The sequence below is a fragment of the Felis catus genome, chromosome B3 (genome assembly GCF_018350175.1).
Source record: "Felis catus isolate Fca126 chromosome B3, F.catus_Fca126_mat1.0, whole genome shotgun sequence".
In the NCBI taxonomy this organism is placed as follows: Eukaryota; Metazoa; Chordata; class Mammalia; order Carnivora; family Felidae; genus Felis; species Felis catus.
In genome coordinates this window covers 58,751,702-58,779,594 of record NC_058373.1, presented here as the reverse complement: position 1 = coordinate 58,779,594, position 27,893 = coordinate 58,751,702, and the positions used below count along the sequence as shown (strand labels likewise).

Sequence of the window (27,893 nt, the reverse complement as noted above, 5' to 3'; positions counted from 1 at the left end):
CTTAAAGGGCCAGCATCCTCCCAACCACTGCACCTTGATAGAAGTATGAGAATATAATCTAATAATAGAGAAAACTCTTGAAATGGCAAGAGACATAAATTCCATTTTTAACCACCAAGTTTGTGAGTACAGATTATGGGGATTGATATTTGGGAGTAGGTATTTGTTAAAAGGATCCCTGTTTTCCACACCCTTTATAGGAGCGTTATGAGGTTATGTTCCCTTCAGTCCCTAGGTTTTGATTCATCAAAATTGGATTGGAAAGCCCTGGGGGGATCCTGAGGAGATTTGCCAGGAACCAAGATCTCAGCGCTTGGGCAGTGCACTTGTAGATCCTAACAGTGCACCTGATAATGCTTGCCTTTCACTGGGTGTTGTGAGTTAAAATCTGCCACCTAGCTCTAACTGATGAGGGACCCCTGTGAATTTAGAAGCCAGATCTTCAAGGTTAAAACCCATTTGCATGAGTTACCCAGACAATCTTGTATCTTCTTGGCTACGCCAGCGGAAAACAGGTTCAAAAGCTCAGGAGTAATAAGAAAACAAGACAACAACAAAAATGAACACATCAGTACAGCTGGTAGGCAAAAACCTAAGACCCACCTGAGCCTCATCTAACACCTGAGTGAGCTGGGCTCTGTGCCCATATCCTGTATTTATTATGTTTTCTAAATTTTAGTTACTTAACATACAGTGCAATATTGATTTCAGGAGTAGAATTCAGTGATTCATCACTTACATACAATACCCAGTGCTCATCACAACAAGTACCCTCCTTAATACCCCTCACACATCTAACCCATCCCCCACCCACCTCGTTCCATCAACCCTCGGTTTGTTCTCTATTATTAAGAGTCTCTTGTTGTTTCCCTTTCTCCTCTCCCCCTCTCTCTGTTCATTTGTTTTGTTACTTAAGTTCCACATATGAGTGAAATCACATATTATTTTTCTCTCCCTGATTGACATTTCGCTTAGCATAATGCATTCTAGCTCCATTGACACCATTGCGAATGGCAAGATTTCATTCTTTTTGATGGCTGAGTAATATTCCATTGTGTGTGTGTGTGTGTGTGTGTGTGTGTGTGTGTGTGTGTGTATACCCCATTTTATTTATCCATTCATACATTGATGGACATTTGGGCTCTTTCCATACTTTGGCTATTGTCAATAATGCTGCTATAAACATTGGGGTGCATGTTCCCCTTTGAAACAACACACCTATATCCGTTGGATAAATACCTAGTAGTGCAATTGCTGGGTCACAGAGTAGTTCTGCTTTTAATTTTTTTAGGAACCTTCATATTGTTTTCCAGAGTGGCTACACCAGTTTGCATTCTCACCAGCAGTGCAAAAGAGATCCTCTTTCTCTGCATCCTCGCCAAAATCTGTTGTTGCCTGTAGCCATTCTAACAGGTGTGAGTTGGTATCTCATTGTGGTTTTGATTTGTATTTCCCAGATGATGAGTGATGTTGAGCATCTTTTCATGTGTCTTTTAGCCATCTGGATGTCTCCTTTGGAGAAGTGTCTATTCATGTCTTCTGCCCATTTCTTTAAAAAAAATTTTTTTAACGTTTATTTTTGAGAGAGACAAAGCCTGAGTGGGGGAGGGGCAGAGAGAGAGAGAGAGAGAGAGAGAGAGAGAGAGAGAGAGAGAGAGAGAGAGAGAGAATCTGAAACAGGCTCTAGGCTCTGAACTGTCAGCACAGAGCCCAATTCAGGACTTGAACTCGGGAACAGCGAGATCATGACCTAGGCTGAAGTTGGATGCTTAACCAACTGAGACACCTGGGCATCCCTCTTCTGCCCATTTCATAACTGGGTTATTTGTTTTTTGGATGTTGAGCTTGATGTTCTTTATAGATTTTGGATACTAACCGTTTATCTGATATGTCGTTTGCAAGTATCTTCTCCCATTCTGTTGGTTGCCTTTTAGTTTTGCTGATTGTTTCCTTTGCTGTTTAGAAGCCTTTTATTTTGATGAGGTCCCAATAGTTCATTTTGCTTTTGTGTCCTTTGCCTCTGGAGATGTGTTAAGAAGTTGCTGCAGCCAAGGGCAAAGAGGTTTTTGCCTGCTTTCTCCTCAAGGATTTTGATGGCTTCCTGTCTTACATTTAGGTCTTTCATCCATTTTGAATTTATTTCTGTGTATGGTGTAAGAAAGTGGTCCAGTTTCATTCTTCTGCAAGTTGCTGTACAGTTTTCCCGGCACCACTGCTAAAGAGACTGTCTTTTTTCCACTGGAAACTCTTTCCTTATTTGTCAAAGATTAGTTGGCCATATGTTTGTGGGTCTATTTCTGGGTCCTCTATTCTGTTCCATTGATCTATGTGTCTGTTTTTGTGTCATTACTGTACTGTGTTGATGATAACAGTTTTGTAATACAGCTTGAAGTCTGGAATTGTGATGCCTCCAGCTTTGGTTTTCTTTTTCAGGATTTCTTTGGCTATTCAGGTCTTTTGCGATTCCATGCAAATTTTAGGATTGTTTATTCTAGCTCTGTGAAAAATGCTGGTGGTATTTTTTAAAGTTTATTTATTTATTTTGAGAGAGAGAGAGCACGAGCAGGGGAGAGACAGAGAGAGGGAAAATCCTAAGCAGGCTCCGCACTGTCAGTGTAGAGCCTGATGTGGGGCTTATAGTCATGAACCATGATATCATGACCTGAGGTGTAATTAAGAGTTGGACCCTTAACTGACTGAGCCACCCAGGCATCCCGATGCTGGTGGTATTTTGATAGGGATTGCATTAACTGTGTAGATTGCTTTGGGTGGTACAGACATTTTAACAGTGTTTGGTCTTCCAATCCATGAGCATGGAATGCTTTTCCATTTCTTTGTATCCTCTTCAATTTCTTTCTAAGGGTTCTACAGTTTTCAGAGTAGAGATCTTTTACCTCTTTAGTTAGGTTTATTCGTTAGGTATCTTACTGTTTTTGGTGCAATTGCAAATGGGATTGATTGCTTGATTTCTTTTTCTGCTGCTTCATTATTGGTATATAGAAATGCAACAGATTTCTGCACATTAATTTTATATCCTGGAACTTTGCTGAATTCATATATCCACAGCCTGTGTTTAAATGAACCGCATGTGACTTTGTAGAATTTCTGAATAAAAATGAAAATGAAACTAACTTCTCTACATCAAAACCGCTAGATAAGTCCTGTTATCATGGTTTATAGGACCGTGATTCTTGGCTCCTCTAAAGAAAAATTTTGTTGCAGAAGTTTTGCTGTATGTTAGAATGATAAAAGTGAGGGGGGGCATTAAGTAGCTTAGTTAAGTTTAAGTTACTGAAACTTTTCAAATATCCAAATTGGGATCAGGCCTTTTTGGTAATGTCATTCAGCTGTTTCTGTCAAGAATTTCCTAATAGCTCACTTTGGTATTAAAAATAAAAGGGCCAGTGGTGAATGTCAGTGTTCCAGAAGTGATTTATTAGGTTGTTGTAGAGACCAGGTCTTATGAAGAGCCACCTGCTGCGTGCATAGTGTAAAAATAACAGGATGTGTTCATTTTTAGAAACAAAAATCCCTTTCTTGTTTTTGTTTCTCATTTTAACTGCCACTTATCTCTCTCCTACCGATGAACCAAATTTCTGCATTTCCTCAACTCCCATCATTCCTTCAATCATTGCTCTCTGGCTTTTGACTCCATCATAATGAGGGCACCAAGGGACAGATGAACAATTCCACAAGCTTCCCAACCCTTCCTATGGCCAGTTGACAGTTTTTCAACCCTATGTTAGTACTCTGCAAACACACTATCAAGACAAATCCCCTACCCTCACTTCTACCCAGTCACCACCCCTAAACACTACTTGAATGACCCAAAATCTGGAACTACCATTGCCCATCACCCCTCAGAAACTATCCACAGTTACCAATGATTTCTTAACTCTAAGTGCAAATGACGGGTTTCAACTCTTACCTTGGCTCAAGTCTTGACAGCATTTGACACTATTGACCATGCCCTCCTTATATCTCTATTCTCCCAACACTTTATTCTTCCTAACACTTTAGTCTCCTGGTTCTTCTTGTATGCCTTGTGTTATCTTTCCTTTCTGCTGCTTGTATGCCTTTTTCCTGCTCTCCTCATCACCATCCAAATATCCTCTTCTTCATGCCTCTCCTCTTTCCCTTCTATGTCACATATTCTTAATTTGACAGTTGCCTCAAACTGTGTAGGTTTGTGTGATTTTTAACATGTACGTTTTTCTAGACAGACAGTCCAGAGCTTTCCTCACATTCTCAAAGGGATCAAGAATACCCCCATGCCCTGAATTGAGTCCTCTGCAACTTGGTATTCCTGGGCAATCTCATCCACTCATGTCTTCCTACCCACTACATGCTAGTGACTTCCAAATCCTTTCATCAGATCTGACACTTTCCAATTAAGCATCTCAGTGATTTTTATCTTCTGTCCATTACAGAAGGCATAAGATCCTTAAAATCTGCCTCTCTAGCCTCCAGTCTTCAAGTTCTCTGCCTTCTAGTTTGGGTTTCAGAAATTATAAGCTATATTTGGCTGTGTGGGGAGAGTGGAATTCTGATGGAGCCCTCTCTCATAATCAGTGTACACCAGGATCTCTCTCCCTGGCCTAGGGGCCTCTCTCCTTTTGTCTGGGAGTTGTATTCAGTTGTTGATCAAAGCAGCTTCCTGTCCCAGTTCTTTCTGTCTTTCTTTTCAATGATATTAAACATGTATCTTAACAGGCAATATGCTCTTCATTGCCCTTGCAAAATGAATTTGCAAAGGAAGTTATTTTTTTTTAATTTTTTTTTCAACGTTTTATTTATTTTTGGGACAGAGAGAGACAGAGCATGAACGGGGGAGAAGCAGAGAGAGAGGGAGACACAGAATCGGAAACAGGCTCCAGGCTCTGAGCCATCAGCCCAGAGCCCGACGCGGGGCTCGAACTCACGGACCGCGAGATCGTGACCTGGCTGAAGTCGGACGCTTAACCGACTGCACCACCCAGGCGCCCCAGCAAAGGAAGTTATTTTAACTGGAGGGTAATTTCAGATGTTTCATTAAATGGTCTTATTCTAATTTTCTAAATATTCAAATGGGGCTGAAAAACTTAGCTCTGGCTTCACTTCCTCCAGGAAGACTTCTCGGACACCCACCTCCCTTCCAGGCTGGATGAGATGCCCCTCTTTTGTGCACTCATTGGTTCTTACACTATTTTCTCATAGCACCTACCACGCTGAGTTGTAATTCTGTTTCTGTATTTGTCACCCCCATTTGAGAAAAGAGCTGTGTCTTCATCTTTGTGCTTCCAGCACTTAACACAGTATCTACAACAGGATAGGTCCTCAGTCTCCTTCCCCTTGGAGACTTTGTCAGATGCGGTTTCTAGCCTGCCACCTGGGTCTGTCTATTCCAGCCCACTTTCCACGTTGCTTCCAAGAAATGTCATTCTAAGAAAACAAACTTTATAATATCTAAGCCAAAAGTCCAAAAAGACATAAAGATTTGACTAAAAAAAGTATAACTTCTATACTGAAGACATATTTATGCCAGCATAAATTCTTATAGAACAAAGATTTAAATATTAAAAAAAAATTAAACCTCAAGAATACTCAAAGTGTGAGTTTCTTTAAAAATGTGAGGGGCGCCTGGGTGGCTCAGTCGGTTAAGCATCTGACTCCGGCTCAGGTCATGATCTCGCAGTCCATGAGTTTGAGCCCCGCGTCGGGCTCTGTGCTGACAGCTCAGAGCCTGGAGCCTGTTTCAGATTCTGTATCTCCCTCTCTCTTTGCCCCTCCCCTGCTCATTCTCTGTCTCTCTCTGTCTCAAAAATAAATAAACATTAAAATAAAAAATTAAAAAAAAAAAGTGAAGTAGAGAAGGTCCTTGTAACCATGACCTCAAATCCATAAACCATGAAAGGTGACTGGTAAATTTGTCTATGTAAAAATGTAAGGCTTCTGAATGGCAAACAAAATAAATTTATTTTTATCCGGTAATCTTAAATTTATCTTTAAAAATTATTTATTATTATTTTTTTAATGTTTATTTTTGAGGAGAGAGAGACAGAGAGAGACAGAGTGTGAGCAGGGGAGGGGCAGAGAGAAAGGGAGACACAGAATCTGAAGCAGGCTCCAGGCTCTGAGCTGTCAGCACAGAGCTCGACTTGGGGCTCGAATTCACAAACTGTGAGATCGTGACCTGAGCCAAAGTTGAATGCTCAATCAACTGAGCCACCCAGGTGCCCCTGCCTTTAAAAATTATTTAAAATAACTTTTTATTGTGTCTGAAGATTTTGAGGGCTCAGGAAAGGAGAATTTATGCTAAGTCCAGATCCTTTTAGAAATACTTCCTTTACAACTCCTGATAATATTATCCAGTCTGCAACCATATCAAAATTAATGTAACACTGTTGATGGGTAATATAAACATAAGATTGCTATTTTCTCTCATATTTACTTTAAAAAAATTTTTTTTCAACGTTTATTTATTTTTGGGACAGAGAGAGACAGAGCATGAACAGGGGAGGGGCAGAGAGACAGGGAGACACAGAGTCGGAAACAGGCTCCAGGCTCTGAGCCATCAGCCCAGAGCCTGACGCGGGGCTCGAACTCACGGACCGCGAGATCGTGACCTGGCTGAAGTCGGACGCTTAACCGACTGCGCCACCCAGGCGCCCCTCATATTTACTTTTAAAATCCTATAACTTTAGGTAAGTGCTGGATGTCTGTTAACACAGAACATCTAATCCTTATGGAGACTAAGAAATCTTGGACCATACTATTCACTTCTTCTAAAAAAATAAAAGTCCTAATTTAAATAAGAAAAGTATGACTTTGTCCTAGTCCATTTGAGCTGCTGTAACAAAATAACAGAGACTGGGTAGCTTATAAACAACAGAAAAAAAATTTTTTCACAGTTCTAGTGCTGCAAGTCCAAGATCAAGGTGCTGGCAGACACAGTGTCTGATGAGAGCCCACTTTCTTTTCTTTTCTCTGTGAGAGCTCACAGATGATGCCTTTCACTGTGTCCACAATGGTAGAAGGGAGGGGTGAGGGAGCTCCTCAGAATCTCTTTTATAAATTCATGATTCCCATTCATAAGGGCTCTACCCTCATGACTGAATCATCTCCCAAAGGTTCCTCCTCCTAATACCATCACCTTGGGGATAGGATTTCAATATCTGAATTTAGGGGTGGACACAAATATTCAGTCCATAGCCATGACCTTGGGGGATATAAGTTAAGTATATAAAACTACTATGTTTTTACCGGAATTTTACATTGAAATATAATATTTAGTTATTAAAGTCTCAAAATGGTTATTTTTTCTCAAAACTATGCTTCCATTTACATTATAGGAGAGGTGCAGGTGCAGACAAAAAAAAAAAAAAAGCTGAGACTTTGTCTTCCAAAATCTATATTCAATCCATAATCAGGTAAATCAACTTTCTGGGATTAATCTGTAATTGCCACATTTACATAGAAACTCCTGGTTAAAAGAAACTTTTCAAAACAGATTGTTTGGTGTTGCATTTAGGCACAATGTTCATTTATTTAATTCACCTATGACATTTGGAAAAATTTTTTCAAACTTAGGAAAATGCAGGGCTTCACTGAATTATACATAAAGGCTGCAAAATATTTTTGTTACACAACTAAGTACAATTGAATAAATGCGATCAGACAAAAGTAAAGACTTTCCTTTCACATTTAAATTATATTTGTTTGGGGTGTCTGGGTGGCTCAGTGGGTTAAGCTCACACTTCAGCTCAGGTTATGATCTCACTGCTTGTGGGTTCAAGCCCAGTTCGAGCTATGCTGACAGCTCAGAGCCTGGAGCCTACTTCAGATTCTGTGTCTCCATCTCTCTCTTCCCCTCCCCTCCTCTCAAAAATAAATAAACATTAAAAAAAATTTTTTTAATTATATTTGTTTCACACATTACTGCCTGAAAACAAGTTGGAAGAGACTATTACTCATCTTGACTATGACAATTTGTTGCATAGTTTGGCCTCTCTTTTTAATGTTAAATAGTCTGAGTTTCAAGTTCTTCTTTTCTTTCTCTTTTAATTTTTTTTAATGTTTATTTATTTTTGAGAGAGACAGAGACAGGATGCAAGTGGGTTAGGAGCAGAGAGAGAGAGGGAGGCACAGAATCTGAAGCAGGCTCCAGGCTCTGAGCTGTCAGCACAGAGCCAGATGTGGGGCTCAAACTCACAAGCTGTGAGATCATGACCTGAGCCGAAGTTGGACGCTCAACCGACTGAGCCACCCAGGTGCCCCTCAAGTTCTATTTTTCTATTAATCTTTAAACAGGTGGCTTAGTGCAAAACTTGAATAGCTGACACCATTGACCACCAAATTGTTTGTGGACCAGAAATCAACTCTACCAAAGTTGCTTCCTTGTACATTTCCTTCTACTATGAGCTTCAAATGCTCTAAGCAGAATTTGGATATCACTACATTTGCTTAACCCTGATTTGATGATGATAATAGTTCCATTGTGCTCCAGGATCTAGATCTTCTGGTTTCAGATCCAACACATCTGTGCCTAAAATATATATCCTCTTATTCTTGGCCCTGTTCTCCAGGATTAATTCCAAAAAAGTCATCTGTTAGGGTGCTGAATATAGAGTCACCGACTTCAGTCTCCATCGTGTGTACTTCACCTGGTTTTTTTCTGTTCAAGAACTGAGGTTTTACTTCCTGTAGAGGCAAGATGAAAGTCAGTATCCTACTTTGTCTGAAACTTGTTAGTTGATTTCTAGTAAGGCCATCAGGGATATGGTCTGGTGGAAGTCGCTGTCCTGGAGGGCTGAGGCTGGCCAAAGAGCTGCCTGGCTCTTGTCACCTATGACGTGGGGCTGAAAGAGATAGACTCACTCATTCAAGATGGCTGAGAATCTCCAGGTGGCAGTGGCAACTGTCCTCAGAGCAGGGAGCAGAGTCTGAGAAAGAGAGGGATCTAGGACAGACTGTGGTTACTTCTCAAACCCTCTGCCTTTTCCCCCTCAGGGCTCTCTTCCTTCTAACATTTTATTCTGAGAAAACTTCAATCCCACACACAAAGTCCAGATGATGATAAATTATCTTCTGTGTATCCTTCACCTAGCAGTTGGTAACATTTGCCTAATAAATATTCTTTAAACAAACTCCTCTGTTCCATCAGGCAGTGTTTGTTCCCAGTGACTGGGGATTTTGGCTGACAGAATCATGAATAGGAAACTCATAGAACAAGGAACACAAATAGTAAGTAAACATGTGAAAAACCGTTCAACCTAACTGCCTTTTAAAAATATGAAGTCGGGGCACCTGGGTGGCTTAGTCAATTAAGCATCCGATTTCGGCTCAGGTCATGATCTCACAGTTTGTAGGTTCGAGTCCCATATCGGGCTCTGTGCTGACTGCTTTCTCAGAGCCTGGAGCCTGTTTCAGATTCTGTGTCTCTGCTCCTCCTCCACTCATACTCTCAATCTCTCTCAAAAAATAAATAAACATTAAAAACTTTTTTTAAGGGGCGCCTGGGTGGCTCAGTCGGTTGAGCGTCCGACTTCAGCCAGGTCATGATCTCACGGTCTGTGAGTTCGAGCCCCGCGTCGGGCTCTGTGCTGACAGCTCGGAGCCTGGAGCCTGTTTCGGCTTCTGTGTCTCCCTCTCTCTGCCCCTCCCCTGTTCATGCTCTGTCTCTCTGTCTCAAAAATAAATAAACGTTAAAAAAAAATTTTTTTTTAAATAAAAAAAACTTTTTTAAAAAAATTAGGTCAAACAAGGAGATGCAATTTTTCAACGATAATAACCTGCTTAGGAAAGGATGTGGGAAGATGAGCACTCTTTTTATTGGGCAGTTGAGGGTAACCTCATACAAAGTCTCTAGAGGGCAATTTCACAGTGTATAGCATGTGTTAGAATAGGGAAAAACTGGAAATGTCGCCAGTCCAGGGTTGGGTAAAAAAGTATGGTATATTCATATAAGGAAACACAGTTAACCCTTGAACAATATGGGTTTGAACTGTGTGGGTCCAGGTATAGGTGGATTTTTTTCCCCCCATAAATATAGTACAGTACTGTAAATGTGTTTTCCTTATGATGTTTTTAACACTTTCTTTTCTCTTAACTTTATTGTAAGAATACAGTATATAATACATATAACATACAAAATATGTGTTAATCGTCTGTTTATAGTATTGGTAAGGCTACCAGTCAGCAAAAGGCTATTAGTGGTTAACCTTTTGAAGAATCAAAAGTTACATGCAGATTTTCAGCTGCAGACAGGGTGGGGCTGTGTAAGGGTCAATTGTACTATGAAAGCATGAAAAACCTACATAGATCTCTATTATGATAGAAATGGATATATTATCCATGATATATAGTTAAATTAAAAAAAGCTATTTGCAAAGAAATATATGCAGAATAATTACATCTTTGTAAACATGTATATCCGTATGTATATCTGTATATGAATAGACAAAGTCTGGGAACAAACATCAATTCATTAGCAATAGTTATCTTTGGGTGGTAGGTTAACAGAGAATTTAAATGTTTTTCTTTATTCTTACCTATATTGTCTGAACTTTTCTTTTTATTTTTTTTTAAACATTTATTTATTTTCGGGAAAGCACAAGTGGGGGAGGGGCAGACAGAGGGGGACAGAGGATCTGAACCGGGCTCTATGCTAATAGGCTGACAGCAGTGAGCCCTGCACGAGGTTCCAACTCACAAACTGAACGGCAAGATCATGACCTGGGCTGAAGTCGGAACCTCAATTGACTGGGCTACCCAGGCACCCCATGGCCGAACGTTTCATAATGAATATGAATTTTATAAGTAGAAAAAACATGAAGCTATGTGGAAAAGCTTTTTAAAATATCAAAGAAAAAAAAAGCCCCACAGACAAGTTAAGAAAACAAAAACAAAAAACAGCTTCACAGCACCTGTGTCATGATCTAAGGGATAAAGTCCACATTCTTTCCTTGGCACCAAAGTCCTCTGCAGGCTCTTTCACCCTCCAGGTGGAGTTAAACTGCTTTCTTGGATTATAATTTATTCATACACCTATAAACTAGAGTCTCTGAGCCTTTGAGGAAAGATGTTCCCCCAGTGCCAATCCAGTGCCTAGCACCTAGCAAGGTGCTCAGTAAAGGTTAGTTGAATGACTGAAGGATGGCGATGCACACTGAGACCTGATGGATAGATTGGGGCCAGGCTGAGAAAAAAGAAGGCAAAGCTTTGGGAGACCTTTGTCCTGGGGACTAGAAGGCTCTTCCTGTTCCTCTCATTTTCTGTTTAACACCGGCAACAGCAGGTAGGGCAGAAGTGGTTTGGCCCATTTGGTGTGTGGTGTCTGCGAAATAGTCCAGAAAAGTGACAGCTGGGGCTGAGCCAAGTCGGTGAGGGTGATGATGGGAAGGGGAAGAAGAGCCAAAGCTCCTGACCAATGCAAGTTTCAGTACAACTTCTACCCCATCAGCTGTTGAACTGACAATAGCCCTCCCTCAAACATGAGTATACCAAAAATGTTCTATTTGACCAGAATCTGGTTAACTAACAGGTAAACTTGACTTTGAAAGGCAAATATTTTTACTGAACTAGGTTCCTGGCAACCAAGACCCAAATATCCATGATTCTGAAAAAGGGGCATAGATTGGTTTTTTCTTGCTGCTGTGACAAATTACCACTCACTTGGTGGCTTAAAACAATACAGTTTATCATCTAACAGTTCTGTAAGTCAGAAATCTAACCTGAGTTTCAGGGGGTTAACATTAAGGCAAGGCTACTTTCCTTTCTAGAGGCTCTAGAGGAGAATCTGTGTTCCCTGATAATCTCCCTATGGCAAGGTGCTTAATCATTACCACACCTGCAAAGTCCCTTATACCATTCACATTAATTAGGATGTGAACATCTGAGTGGATGGAAGAGTAGGGCGTTATTCTCCCTACCACAAGGTGTGATATGGAGAAAAGTATAAAATTGTTAGTAATAAGAAACCAGTTCTGTATATAATGACATAGAAAATAGCTACATTATTAAATGAAAATAATCAAGCCCAGTTAATATGTATAGAATGGTCCAAATTTTGTGGAACCTCCCCTACTTCCTCTCACTAAACTCTGGGTGTAAGCTCAATGAACCTCCTTCCACCTGTCATGGCCTGGTTTTTTGGGGTAGATGGTGGAGCCCATCTCATCCACTCACACCCTCAGGGCATCGAGTGGCCAGATAGGCTAGTCCCACCTCAGGTTTTGATGTCATCAGTCATTGAATAAATAGATTTTTGGCTAGCTTTACAAACGGTAAACTGTCTTTTGGCAAACCATTTGTGGCAAGGTGATCTACAGTTAAAACAATAATAGTAACAAGGATAACGAAAGTAATGAAATAAAGAAAAATATCACAAACACAAATCTTTAATTTTCTGACTTCCTCCTTTGTACCTTGACTGCTTCTATGGTGTGTATGTGTATGGTGGCTCCTTCACCTTTTTATATTTTTTGTTTTGAATTACTGATTCTTTACTAAAAATTTCTTCCTGGTTTCTTTGCAGTTCTCTTTTAGGAGAAGAGTTTAGAAAAGTCTAAGGAACCAGAGTGTAGAGAGCATATAGTCAAATGCAGGTCCCACATAGCAGGGGACAGCCAGAAGGGACCATGTACACTAACTGGCCAGAGGCAAGTATCAGCTAAGCAAGCTGGAAAGTGGGAAGCTGGGGTTTAGAAAAACTTGCCAAAAGGGAAAAAGGGCATTTGAAGGAGACTCCTGACTTTTTTAAGGGGGCTTCACGCCCAGTGCGGAGCCTGAACTCATGACCCTGAGATCAAAACCCAAGCTGAGATCAAGAGTTGGACATTTAATGAACTGAGCCACCCATGTGCCCCGAGAGTCTTGATTTTTAATAATGCTGCATGGAATCTAAGGCAGGATGGAAAATCCAAGTTAGAATTCTATAGTTTTAAACCAGAAACTGAGATGCAGACCCAAGGATCTATGAGGGGAAATCACTGATGAAAAGAGACTATGCCAGTAAGTTAGTTTCTGGGTGTAATATCCCTAGGGATGGTGCCCAATTCTTGGCTCCTGAGGTTGTCCTGTTGCCCCCACACTGTTAGGGGGTTTTGACTTCTGCATTTACTTAACCCTTCTCTCCATCCAAGTTGACAACTAATGATGCCTCTAATCCCTTTTATAGTGGGTGCTGTGTTCCAAACTATAATAATAGTCTTTGTAGTCATTATTTTAAAATTCCTCACTTTCCAAACTGTGTACGATATATAGCCGTGAAAGGATAAACACTAAACTTTAACCACGGTTTCTTAGGGGAGGAAAATGAGATGAGAGGCAGACAAGGGAACTTTCACTTTCACTCTAATTGCTTGTATTTTTCCAATGTGCATACATTCATGTGTTGGGCTTGTAATTTAAAATAAAAAGTCCCTTAAATACCGTGCTTACTACTGGGAAGAGGATTTGAGAGAAATTGGAATTTCATAGGTCTGTACTATGGGTTTTTTTTAAATTTTTAATGTTTATTTTTGAGCGGGATAGAAAGACAGAGTCTGGTCAGGGGAGGGGCAGAGAGAGTGGGAAACAGAGAATCCGAAGCAGGCTCCAGGCTCTGAGCTGTTAGCACAAAGCCCGATGCAGAGCTAGAATTCACAAACCACGGGATCATGACCTGAGCTGAAGTGCGACACTTAACAGACTAAGCCACCCAGGTGCCCCTGCTTGATGTTTTCAGTACCAAATTTGTATGGCTTTCCCAGTAAAAACAAATTGGCAACTGAGAGAGCATGGTGGTTACACACAAACCTGAGGCCGATTCCCCACCAACCAGATATCTCCACTCTCTCATCTTGAATTTTCTCATGTAGTCTCCCTCAAACAGATATCATAGTACTTACGATGTATGGACTTTGTCAGGTTTTTCCCCCCTCCCATGAATGGTGTCTGACTTGGTAACTATCAATAAGAAAAAGACCTCACTATGTGCTCCATTTGCTTTGGACCTGTTGCCCATTGTGTAGTAGCTTTCAAATCTGAGGATTCAATCAGCCCAGACACCTTAGGAGGGTGCTAATAAATTAATCATTGTACTGATTTTAACTCCAGATTGGAATCTCCTGGTTGGCAGAGTCTGTTATCCCCTTCTGCTTTATTGTTACAGTATTTACATTTTCCACAAAGCCTGCAGTCAACTGACATTTGCTCAACTTAGTGGAATTTAACACAAAAGACTGAGGATTTCCAATTCCCCAGACAGACTAACCAGGCTGTACTTTTGAGCAGGCAACAATCTTCAGCTTCCTCATATTAAACCATTTACCAATACGCATCTTTGGGTTGGAGGACTGCCTGTTTTAATATTTTTTATAGTTTTTAGTATGTTCCAATTTTCTGTCATGTGCATATATTACTTTTGCGGGCAGAAAAAAAGTGTCAGTTAAAAAAATAATCCTACACATGTTGGTGCTGGTTCCTGTTTATCTACTTCCCCTTATCTTCTCATACGCTTTTAATCCTTGCCCTGATCTCTAAGACAGGCAATGAATTGTTCCCATGAACCCTTTCTCAGAAAGTGATTTTCTAGTGGAAATTATGGGGCGTTTGGAATCAGATGGTCCAGTGTCTGAATTTCAGCTCAGTATGAATGTGGGCAAGTATCTTACCTCTCTATCTCCTTATCTGTAAATGAAAGTAACACCTCCGTTCTAGATTGTTGTGTAGTTTGGGTCAACAGCTTCACAAACTTTAATTTGTATATGGATCACCTGGGGTGTTGTTAAAACGCAGACTCTGGTTTAGTAGGTCTGGGTTGGGCCCAAGAATCTGCATTTCTTTCTTTTTTTTTTAATGTTTGTTTATTTTTGAGACAGAGAGAGCCAGAGCGTGAATGGGGGAGGGGCAGAGGGAGAGGGAGGCACTGAATCCGAAGCAGGCTCCAGGCTCTGAGCTGTCAGCACAGAGCTCAACAAGGGGCTCGAACTCACAGACCATGAGATCATGACCTGAACTTAACAGACTGAGCCACCCAGGTGCCCCCCAAAGTCTGCATTTCTAAGAATTCCTAGGTGTTGCTGATGCCAGTGATGTATAGACCACACTTTCAATTACAACAGAGGGATTAATGACATAACATTTGAAAAAGCCCAGGCACAAAAGTCCTATGCTTATTCCTCTCTGCTTGAGTGGGCCTGGCTTTTCTAGCTGTTTGGATGGGCCCATCTCAGAAAACTGCTGACTGAGATCCACTCACGTGCAACCCAACCTATTTGCATTTTAAGCTATTCCTATTTTCTCCCCACTTCAGTTATCATTCTTTTTCTTTCTGTTCAAGCACTCCATTCTTCTTTTGTCTAACAAAAATACAGGTGTTTTTTTTCTAACAGCTTTATTGAGGTATAATTGACATACAATAAATTACATTTAAAGTGTACAATTTAATAAATTGTAATATATGTATATATCTATGAAATCATTGTCAAATTCAAAATAAACTAATATCCATCAACCCCAAAGTTTCCTTATGTTCCTGACTCTCTCCTCTCAAACCAACCCCCCACCCCAAACCACTCATCTACTTTCTGTTGCATAGATTAGTTTGCCCTTTCTAGAGTTTTATATAAACAGAATTGTACAGTATATACTCTTTCTTGTCTGGCTTCTTTCACTCAGCATAATTATTTCATCTATGTTGTTATGTGCACCAATCCTTCATTCCCTGCTTATTGCTGATGGTATTCCACTCTATGGATATATTCCACAATTTGTTTATCCAGTCACCTGTTGACATTCGAATTGCTTTTAGCTTTTGGCTATTACAAATAAAGCTGCTATGAATATTTGTGTACAGGTCTTTGTATAGACAAATGCTTTTGTTTTCTCTTGGGTAGATACTTAGAGTGCCTGGACAGTACATGTTTAACTTTTTAAAAAAATTGTCAAATTGTTTTTCTTTTTTTAAAAAATATTTTAATGTTTATTTATTTTTGAGAGAACAGGACAGAGCACGAATGGGGGAAAGGCAGAGATAGAAGGAGACACAGAATCTGAAGCAGGCTCCAGGCTCTGAGCTGTCAGCACAGAGCCCGATGCGGGGCTTGAACTCACGAACCATGAGATCATGACCCAAGCCCAAGTCTGACTCTAAACTGACTGAGCCCACCCAGGCACCCAAATTGTTTTCCAAAATAATTATATCATTTAACATTCCCACCATGAGGACATGAGAGTTCCAGTTCTTGCACATTCTTGAAAATATTTACTGTTTTGAATTTTTTTTAATGTTGTTTATTTTTGAGAGAAAGTGTGAGTGGGGGAGGGGCAGAGAGAAAGAGAGGGGGTAACAGAGGATCCGAAGCAGGCTGTGTGCTGACAGCATACAGTCTAATGCGAGGCTTGAACTCACAAACCATGAGATCGTGACCTGAACCAAGGTTGGACACTTAATGAAGTGAGCTACCCAGGTGCCCCAAAATATTTACTATCTTGAATTAATATTCATTGTAAAAAAATTTTTAGGAGAATCCTATAGGCAAAAAAAAAAAAAAAAAAAAAAAAAAAAGTAGAGCTGCTATACCCACGACTGGGAAATAACACTATTAAATTGCCATGTTTGTGATTTCTACAAGCTTACCCTCCTAGACAAACGATCTCAATAAAACAAACAAACTTTATATCTCATTTTCATTCTCACTACTCAAAGCATGTCATAAATGGAAATTCAAGGAAAATACAGGAGTTCCCCAAACACAGAAAACTGGAAGATATACTTTTCTGTCTTAATTGCATTTTATTTTTTTTAATTGTTATCTTTTTGTCTTTGCTGCATTTTAAAATTGCTTTTTAAATTGGTTTTCTAAGTGAATACGTCAGAATCTATCTATAATGAATTTTAAGTATAGTATTTCTCTATGATGTAGTAAACAGGGAATTTAGAGGTAAAAAATAGCCATGAGTCTTCCTATACTCTCAGGGCACTAGAAAACACTTCAACACTAACATTTCAGGCCTTAAGAGCCTTAAATGAGTTAAACACACACACACACACACACACACACACACACACACACACACAAATGGGAGAAGCAAGAATTGGTTTACTTGTAACTTTATGCATGACAATTATTCTTGTACCACAAGAGAGTTATAGATTGAGCTGGTAGGAAAACTAGGTATGTAACAACAATAATCATAGTACATTTGTTAAACATTATAAAACACTCCGCTAGGAACTGTGTGAGGCTCTCTGTGCATTATCTCATTTCATTAGATCTGTGGAGAGTATTCTTTTTCTAATTCAGACGTGGCTTCCACATTAGGGGTTATTACGAGGTCTAAAAATACATAAAAGAAATCTATAACATAACATATTTGTTGGCTTTTTGGGGAATCACAACCCAACTCCCTTTAACTGAAAACCATGGTGATTTCCAAGATCTCCTTCTCTCCCGCCCCCATGGTTGAGAAAAGACTGCTGGACTGAGTTGTCATGTGATGTCAGCATCTTTTTTATGGTATGTCTGGAGTGTAAGTTTTCTTAGTGGGTCTGTCCAACATTGTTAAGCTCTTACAGTCAGTAGGTCTGACTTCTTTGGCTGGACCTATGGCCCATGCAATCCAAATTCTCACTAAAATTTCAGAGCCCTTATTTTCCAAGAGTCTAACGCATGAATGGCAATAGCATCAGGCAAGTTTGAATCCTAGTCTCAGCTTTTGTTATCCCTTATTCATAAAAATTAATGGGGTGATTCCTATTTCCTACTGTTTATTCACACATTTACCGGTTTGTTCATTCATTCATTCATTCATTCATTCATTCATTCATTCATTCATTCCACTTACGGAATACCTGCTATGTATCAGGCGCCATTCCAGTGTGGTAATTCCCAGGGAATGATGTACCTAAAGGGGTCTGTAAACTCTAAAGCTCTAGGCAGTTACTGCTTTGGCAGTGGTTGTTTTTCTCACAAATCAACAAAACTAAGAAAATTACCTAAACAACAGCAGGAAGATACAGGGAAAATTTTCTTGGCACAGGGCTTTACAAAAGCAAACTTTGGCCTGAAGGAATTCAGGAAGCAATATGGTCCTTGTCCATTCTGGACAGTTCTCTGAGCTGTCCTCAGGAGACCGCGAGGCTTGGGGACTGTTTTTCTTACTCAGAGAACCCGTAACCCTACATTATATTTCCGGGGCCATAGTTATTAATCGAAGTTCTTATTCTGCCCCGCAGCATTCATTCTTTGTCCACGCTCTTAATCTTTCTGGGCTTCAGTTTTCTTGAATGAAAACCACATGTCCTCAGGTCCTGCTAGGGACATGGTAAGCAAGTCACTCTGAGGCTGGCTGGTTCTCAGAGAGGGGCTGGACCAGAGTACTTCCAGCCTGAAGTTCTAGGATAGGAGGCCCTCCGCACAAGCTCTGGCGTGCACCCCAAATCGAAGGGCGCGGGTTTATAGACAGCGAAAACTACTCGGCCCAGCCCAAGCCTTTCTAAGCACCAAGGGACTTTATAGGAAAATGAAACTGAAAACGGGAAAGTCCCCCTCTCTAACCTGGCCCGGCACCGCGCGCTAGGAGACAAGTGACGGCCCCTGCAGTAAGCGTTCTGATTGGCTGTGCGCGCGTGGCATATAAGTAGAGGCGCAGGGCGGGTTGGCCAGTCCTACTTCTGGCGCTGCTCTGCTAGCAATGGCGCGTTTTGTGGTCTTGGTCCTGCTCGGACTGCTCTATCTGTCCCACCTGGATGCCGTCCAGCGTGAGTGTCCCCTCTTGTTCTAGCCCTTCCTCTTCTGTACCCCGATCTGTTTGGCTCTCTCAGCTTTAACTCTGTAAGTCACCCACTCCTTCTCCTCCCTGGGGACTAGCCGCGGGCTTGGTCTCCGGGCCGGGTAGCGGTGGGGTGGCCGGGCAGTGGGGAGGGGTGTGAGCCCAGGACACAAGTCTCCTTTTTCTTCTTCGGGAGAGAGGGACGGGGGACGCCTTCGGCGTGCCCGTGCCAGGTGGGTCAGGACAAAGTTTCGGGGTGATGACAGACTTCGGAACGACCGAGGTGGGGGAGGGTTTCTCTTCCGCGTAACCTCTAGCTTCCCGAGCGCAGCTGCCTGCGAGGGCTGGAAGGCGGGTCCTAAGGACGCGGGATCCCAGGCTGTGAATGGGTGGAGACATCCGACTGGGCTTGCGGGAGGCACCGCGCAGGTACTTCGGTCCCCTGCAACTCTACTCCACTCTGATCGCGGATTTCTCCGGCACGCCGGGCGGGTTCACGCGCCCAACAAACAGGGGAGGAATCCGCACGTGGCATTTGTAGACTGCTTTGAGGTGTTACAAAGCGCTTTCACATCATTTAATTCACTTGTTGCCATTACATGTCGCTTTTAATAATCATAAGAGCTACTAGTTAATGGTAAGGAGCGTGCCGGGGACATTTTGTGTTTTATGTCACTTGATTTTGAGATAAGCTTACGAATGTAAATATAATGGTTATCAACAGCATCTCACAGATAAAGGGAGATACCGAGCGTTTAACTTAAACACACAACGTGGGAGAAATGGCAGACAGTCGAGGGGGACTAGAACATTTTTGGGGGGGGAATGGCTCAACTTTGGCTCTACTGCCTGTGGTTTTCCAGTACCTCCTTGTCACCTTCGGGTGTGAGATTCTTGCTAGCAAGCTGGAGAGCATTCGGGCCTTGTTGCCTTTTCTTCACAGAGGGCTTCCTCTTCGGCTCTTTGCCTGGTTCTTTCCAATAAAAACTAAGCCTCTACTTTCTGTTTTGAAAAATCGAAGGTTTACAAGTCAGGGAGATTGTAAAACCAGTGATAAGGATAATCAACCTTGTTGGCCAGGTTGTCTGTCATGGACACTCTAGATCCTGAGCACGGTCTAAATACCTTTCAATATACCAGACCCTCTCACATTTTCCCCTCACAAAAGCCTCTGTGAAGCTGGATCTCTTGATCATGAGATAAAGGTATTTATAATCTGTTTACAAAGTAAAGCACAATTACTATTATTGATATTTGCTGGCAACTATAGAAATCTTAAAAAAAAATAAGCTGACATTAAAAGAAAAATCTTACTTTGAAAATTTCTAGGGTAATACGTGCCATGAATAGATCACTTCTAGAAGATACATAAGAAATGGGTAATGATGATTGCTGTTGTGGGGGAGGTCTATTTTTTGCTCTGTCCCTGTGTGGGTTTTGTTTCACTGTGCACATAAGTTGATTTTTCAATTAAGCTTCAGAAGAGCTGTCCAAAAGTCACAGACCCAGTAAGTGGCTGAGCCCAGAAACAAACCAAGGCTTATCTGATACTCATCTTCCTCTCAGAAGAGATTATTGTGGTGTTCTTGCAGAACCCTGCCTGGCTCCCTCAGAGAGAGAATTCTAGGCCTGATGAACTTGTGCTGTGATTCTTGTGGTATTTATTATGTTCTAATTATTAGAAGCTCCAATATAAAAAGCTTTCTGATTTGTCCTCACTTTAACTTAATGAAAAAAAATCAAAGCTTCATTGGGATCCCCAGTGTAGCTCCTATTGGGGCTGGTGATCTTTCCTTTGATAATGGGGTGTTTGTAGACAGATATATTTGGTCAGAATATCCTGGCACTCCTCCCTATCACATCCTGGACATGGAGGAGTTGCCTTTTAGTGATCTTGTACCCTGCATGTGTGTGTATTTAAAAGTGAATTATACACAGGAATTAGTGTCAGTCTGTGTGCTTAGTAGCAGTAATACTTCATTGGATGAAAAATGTGGAAGTAGAGTTTTTGATAGTTTCTTTCCATATCCCCAGGGTAGATCTAGTTATGCATCTCATTTTGGAAAAACATATTCTATAGCAGCAATGTATTTCCAACATGGCTAGTTGTAGCAATCACTTGAGGGTTCTAATTAAAAATGCAAATCCCACTCTTATACACATTACTCCACTTAGTCAAAATGGAGAATATGTTCTTTCCCTTTTGCCACGGTCTTCACCCTTCCATAATGTTCTTACCAAGCCCATATCACTCATTTATGGTATCTTCTGACTTCTGTAGGCATTTAAGTTTTGTTTGGGGTAATACTAATAACAACATGTGCCACTTACAGAGCAATTGGTATGTGCCAGGCACTATTCTAGACACTTAATACATATTGAGAAGTCAGATGGGTGTGGGTCTAGGCAGGAGCATGAACCAAAAAAGAAAGTAGTAAACATTAAAAAAAAAAAAAAAAAAAAGGCTGAAACAAAGTACAGTAACATGAGGTTTTTTTTGTTTTTTTTTTAATATTTTTAAAAATTTTTTAACGTTTATTTATTTTTGAGACAGAGAGAGACAGAGCATGAACGGGGGAGGGTCAGAGAGAGAGGGAGACACAGAATCCGAAACAGGCTCCAGGCTCTGAGCGGTAAGCACAGAGCCCGACGCGGGGCTCGAATTCACGGACCGTGAGATCATGACCTGAGCCGAAGTCGGATGCCCAACGACCGAGCCACCCAGGCGCCCCAACATGAGTTTTTTGATGTGGCTATTATGGAGAGTGTATGAAATGAGACATGAAGTTTGAAAAGGAGGGTGGGGCCAAATCATGAGGACTCTTGAGACATGTGTTGAGGAATTATATGGGTGTTGAGAAGCCATCAAAAGTTCTTGAGAGTCTCCACATAAAGGTCTTAAAGATTTGGCACAAACTCCAGTGACAGAAGACAATACTACTAGAAATCTGTAGAAAAAAACCAAAAAGCCACGAGTAGAGAAAGTATGTGAAAAAGATACTAAATCATGGTTTATTCCTCAAAATGGGTAGCTTTTGGGAAAAGTAGACAGAGTGGAAATGGAATTGGGAGAAATCAGTGATCAAATTTAAACATTTGTTGCCCAATCTAGCTTTAGACCAAGGTGGCCCCAAGTGAAATACCGTGCAACTTTCATTTGTCTTTCCTTGATGTCCCTCAGATTCTCCAAAGGTTCAGGTTTACTCCCGTCACCCAGCAGAGAATGGAAAGCCAAATTTTCTGAACTGCTACGTTTCGGGGTTCCACCCACCACAAATTGATATCACCTTGATGAAGAATGGAAAGAAGATGGAAGCGGAACAGACAGATCTGTCCTTCAACAGGGACTGGACTTTCTATCTTCTGGTCCACACCGAATTTACTCCCACTGTCGAAGATGAGTATAGCTGCCAGGTGAATCATACTACTCTCAGTGAGCCCAAGGTCGTTATGTGGGGTAAGTTTTTAAGTTCTTTACTTAGCTACTGACAGTTGTATCTGAGAATAGGCACAGCTTAAAGACGCTTTGATATAAAAAAAAAATCTGCATACTGCAATTGACAGGGAACATTGTAAAGCTCTGATTAGTGGCACCTTGAGAGACCTCTGCACAGCATGATCCCTAAAACAGTAGTTTCCCTGTAGCAAAAACAGGGAGCAGCAGTAACCAGCAATTGCACAAATGCACACAAACTCCTAATGTTTCTTACCTGCTAGCTTCTTTGGGCTTTCCTGACAGCCTCATGGATATGTAGAACCATCAAAAGTCTCAGGGAGGCACAGGCCTTTGTGAGACCTGCTATCCTAGTTCCTTACCCAGTACTCCCTTGATGGGTTGGGATCTGAGCCTAGTAGGCAAGGTTGGGCCCTACTGAGTATTCATTGTTAGGGACAGCAGGCTATTCTAACAGCCTCATTTGTAACAGTTTAAGACATTTGTTAGCATATGGTATTTTAAAAGTAAAGCTTACTGTCTTTCTCCATTTTCTTTTTTGTAGAGCGAGATAAGTAACCAGCATCATGGAGGTAGGTGAAAATACTTTCTTGTTTCACTGTCCTGGGGACTAAAGACAACTCTAATAAGATAACCCTCGTTATAGGAAATATATTAATCAGGATAGCATTTCAGCAGGCAAGAAATAATCCTACACGGAATACATTTTCTTTTCCTGTGGAGTGGCATGAGAAAGGTATGTAGCCCTAGTCTAATGCTGCAGGTGTCCCTAGCCCTCTAAACAAAGTCAGAGGAGCTGTTGGAGTGGTGTAACAGGATAGGGTCAGCCAGTTTACCTACATTTCCTGCGAAGGTTTGATCTTTCTTCTTCCACTTCTACAGTGTGCATCTCTGGGCCTTCAGAAATGAATTGTTCTCTTCCTTTGCATAGCAGTTGCTTTGTTATTCAGCCGGAAGAGAGGAGTGACATGATTCTGCAGACATCCTGTTCCTTCAGTCTCTTGTTCAGCCTTAGTGTGTGGGTGCTGTGTTTGCCTTCTAGAGGCTCCAGTCCAATAGAGGAGAGAAATGGAGGGGCGCCTGGGTGGCTCAGTTGGTTAAGTGTCCGACTTTGGCTCAGGTCATGACCTCACAGTTCATGGGTTTGAGCCCTGCATCAGGCTCTGTGCTGACAGCTCAGAGGCTGGAGCCTGCTTCAGATTCTGTGTCTCCCTGTCTTTCTCTCTGCCCCTCTCTGCTCACTCTCTGTCTCTTGCTCTCTCTCTCTCTCTCAAAAAAAATTATTTTTAAATACAAGAAATGGAAACATGATGCAATGTAAAGATACTATAATATATGTATCTACAGAAACTTCTAGCAGCGTGAGAGAGGGAGGAATTGGACTTCTCTGCATTGTTGGTTGGAATACAGAGATAGAAAATACAGCTTTTCAGTGAAATTCTACTTCATAGGGTACCATCATAGCGAAAACCTATTCAAATTTCCCATTATGTTCTAGCACAGGGAAATCGATTTGGGTGACCTGCCCAGAGTCACACAGTTACTAAATGGGAGAGCCAGGACCCTACCTCTAATACCAGCATTCTTTCCTCTAAGGTTATAGGAACACCAATGGGATAAATTAATGGGATATGCTCTTGGTAATGGGTTTGGATAATTGTCTGCAGCTATTTCTTTTACAAACAGTGACTTACACAGAAGTTAGACAAGTGTGTTGATGTGATCTGTAATCCAAATAAAATAAATGCATTTGCTAACAAGACTTTTTTCTTTTTTTTTTCAGGTTTGAAGATGGTGCATTTAAATTGGACTATTCCCAAATCCTGCATTCTTTTTAATGCTGTTAGCCTTTTATGTTCCATTATACAAATCATAAAGTTATATTGATGATAATACAAGTATAATCTACTTGATAATTCTCTAATGGGCACTGTCTGGCATATTTGACCTGTCTGGGCATATAGATGTATGTTTCAGGGCTGGAAGCTTAGAGGTGGGGTGGGGAGGAGAGCATCCTTATGTTCACCATTAGTATCTTTGCCAGATCTGAACTCTCCAGTCTCTTCACACAAAACTCAATAAGAATATAGCTATGCATGTTTAGAATTAACTTCCAATTTGCATACTCTGCTGGGAATTGGGAAATGTTTTGAAAGATAACTGTCAAATTATTGGTAATCTGTTATAGTGCATAAGGCATTTCCTACATAAAATTCCTATTGACTTCTTGCATGTTAGAGCCATTGTTGCATATAATTTGACTTCTGTTGATTTTGTTTTACTAATTAAAACAATGGTAAAAACTTGATGTGTTCAGTTTCTTATATTTTACTCCCTCTGTTACCCCTTTGTTTTAAAACAGGAAAACAGGGGGCGCCTGGGTGGCTCAGTTGGTTGAGTGTCCGACTTCAGCTCAGGTCACGATCTCACAGTTTTTTGAGTTTGAGCCCCGCGTTGGGCTCTGTGCTGACAGCTCAGAGCCTGGAGCCTGCTTCTGATTCTGTGTCTCCCTCTCTTTCTCTCTGCCCCTCCACTGCTCATGCTCTGTCTCTTGCTCTCTCTCTCAAAAATAAATAAACATTAAAAAAAATTATAAAACAGGAAAACAGTCTTCAAGAGTCAACTCGGAGAAGAGTGTAAACCACTGTTACTTAGGGCTTAACTCAGAGTGCACAGGGCCTCAGTGATCTGCATTGTACAAATGAGGAATGGGATCCCAGGCAAATTAAATGACAGGGTGACACAGTGCTCTGCTGGCATAAAAAACATGCCTCTGTCTTTTAGCCAGTGTTCTGTTCCTTTTTTTTTTTTAATTTTTTTTTAACATTCATTTTTGAGAGACAGAGACAGAGTGTGAGTGGGGGAGGAGCAGAGAGAGAGGGAGACACAGAATCTGAAGCAGGCTCCAGGCTCTAAGCTGTCAGCACAGGGCCCGACGCAGGGCTCGAACCCACAAACTGTGAGATCATGACCTGAGCTGAAGTCAGACGCTCAACCGACAACCACCCAGGCTCCCTGCTGCAATCTCTTATGACAGAGATTACTACATTTTGGACCCCACTGGGTTCTTTCAGTGTGTAACCATCACTCTCCAATTCATGTAATGGCTTTTTAAAATTTTTAGTTTTTATTAAATAGTTCTCTTGCATTTTCTTATAATTCTCCCTTTAAGAAAAATTTAGAAGGGCCCAAGAAACCAGAAAAAGACAGTATATGATATGATGCAGGTTCTAGACCTGCAGGGTCTAGACCTGCAGGCCCAAGAGGATCCCATACCTTAAATGACCAAAGCAAGTGACAGTGAGAAAAAGCTCTCAGGTGGGAGCCATGGACTAAGGCAATTCATCAAGGTCATGTAGGGAAAAACATCTGGAAGAGAGAATCCAAAGGAATACAGAAATTTGAATCAGAATTCAGCAATTTTAACCTGAAACTTCTCTGTTGACCCAAAGACCTACAAGGAACATCGAGACAAGGCTGTGACTGTAGCTTAGTGGTTTGTGTGTAATATTCCTTAAGAATGGTGATCAGAGTTTGGCAGCTATGGCAGAAATCCTGCTCACCCCTTGTTCAGAGCATCAGCATTTGCCTATCTCAGGTGTCCCAAGCTGAGGTGGTACTTCTGATCTCTCTCTCTCTCTCTCTCTCTCTCTCTCTCTCTATATATATATATATATATATATATATATATATTTAAGTTATTTATTTTCATATGGTATTTGTCTTTGTCTGGTTGGCTTATTTACCTTAGCATTGTACTCTTCTAGAGCCATCCATGTTGTTACAAATGGCAAGATTTTATCCTTTTTTTTTTTTTTTTGGCTGAATAATATTCCATTGTATATGTACTTATACCCCTCTTTATCCATTCATCTATCAGTGGACACTTGAACTGTGGGTTTTTCCCATTCAGCACTTTAAATATATTATGCCCACTTACTTCTGACCTGCCAAGTTTCTGTTGAATAATCTGCTGATAGACTTCTGGCATTTCCATTGTATGTGTTTTCTTTCCTCTTGCTGCTTTTAAGATTCTTTATCACTGCTTTTTGACATTTCAATTACTATGTGTCTTCTGTGGACCTCCTCGGTTGATTTTGTTGGGAGAGCTCTGTGCCTACTGGATCTACATTTCTGTTTCCTGCCGCAAATTTGCAAAGTTTTTAGCCCTTATTTCTTCAAATAAATTTTCTTCTCCCTTTTCTCTCTCTTATTCTTCTCTGGGATCCCTAATGTGAATGTTATTACAGTTGATGGAGTCACTGAGTTCCCCGAGTCTATTCTAATTTCGCATATTTTTTCTTCTCTCACTTGCTCAGCTTAATTACTTCCCAATACTCTGTCCTCCAGATTGGTGATTCATTCTTCTGCTTCTTCTAACCTGTTATTTATTCCATCTAGTGTATTTAATTTTTTTTTAATGTTTATTTATTTATTTATTTTGAGAGACAGAGAGTTAGTGGGGGAGAGGCAGAGAGAGAGGGAAACAGAATCCCAAGCAGGCTCTGTGATGTCAGCACAGAACTCTATGTGGGGCTCAAATTCACAAACCCTGAGATCATGACCTGAGCTGAAATCAAGAGTCAGATACTTAATCGACTGAGCCACCCAGGTGACCCTAGTATATTTTTTATTTCAATTATTGTGTTATTTATCTTTGGTTGGTTCTTTTTTATCTGTTTGTTAAGGGTCTCAGGCTGTCCTCCAGTCTTTTTTCAAGTCTAGTGAGTATCTTTATGCTCAGCTCATTATTTTAAATTCTCTATCAAGCATATTACCTATCTCCATTTCGTTTAGGTCTTTTGCTGTAATTTTGTCCTGTTCTTTCATTTGTGACATATTCATCTGTCTCATGTTGTCTAACTCTCTGTGTCTGTTTCTGTGTGCCCTGCCCACTACTTTCAACAAGGTGATGCCAATCCTTTTCCACAGGGGATAAGCAGCTGCCACAGAGACCAGGGCTGGTTGGGGCTGCTCCACAAAGCACAAGTAGGTGGGGCCACAGTGCCCACAAATTGTTCGCACTCGTCCTTTTCCACAGGAGATGCACAGCTGCTACCAAGACTGGGGCCAGCTGAGGCAAGCAGTTTTAATAAGGTGCGTGCGTCCTCCGTGGGAGGTGACCTGCCACTGTCACTGCCAGGAATAAGGTCCCACAGAGTGCGCAGTCTGGATACCCAGTGTTGGCAAGGTTTGCACCAGTCTTCCAGGGGAGGGGACCTACAACTCTAAGACTGAGGCAGGCCCAGCTGGAGGGCACAGGGTGTGGCATAAGCAGTTAGGTAGCGAAAACCAACAGCTGTGCTGGTTTCCGCAGGTGGCCCTGTGTTTATGCTGGGGGGTGGGGGAGGGACTTCCTGGAGAAGTCCTTCACCAAACTTAAGAGATTTAGTAAATAATTCTCCCTCGCATATGCCCCAGGAGGTTTTTTGACAGCTGCTTCTATGCCTTATCTCTATGGGCTATTTGTTGTGCTATCTCTTTAAGGACACAGACTCAGTTTCCTATTGCTCTCCTAAGGGTTGCTGATTTTTAAAGTTCTAGGCTTTAAGTCCTGCTGGTTGTAAGAACTCACAAAATTCAGCGTCTCTGTTTTTCAAAGCCAAATGTTATGAGGATTCCTCTTCCTCATGCAGGCTACCCGGTGTGATAGTCTATTTTTCTCCCCTTACACACCCACAACTCTCTCCCTCCAGCAACCAGA

At 41.2% G+C, this 27,893-nt stretch overlaps 1 protein-coding gene across 1 annotated transcript; it reads left to right on the top strand.

Annotated features, from left to right (window-relative positions):
• Nucleotides 1-18,657: 18,657 nt before the first annotated feature.
• On the top strand, nucleotides 18,658-22,192 carry B2M (beta-2-microglobulin; the record flags this gene model as incomplete). The annotated part of the gene is given in 2 exon segments (NM_001009876.1): nucleotides 18,658-18,724; nucleotides 21,917-22,192. Coding segments are annotated over 2 exon segments (343 nt in total), but the record flags the coding sequence as incomplete, so codon positions are not given.
• Between the last annotated feature and the right edge of the window lie 5,701 nt (nucleotides 22,193-27,893).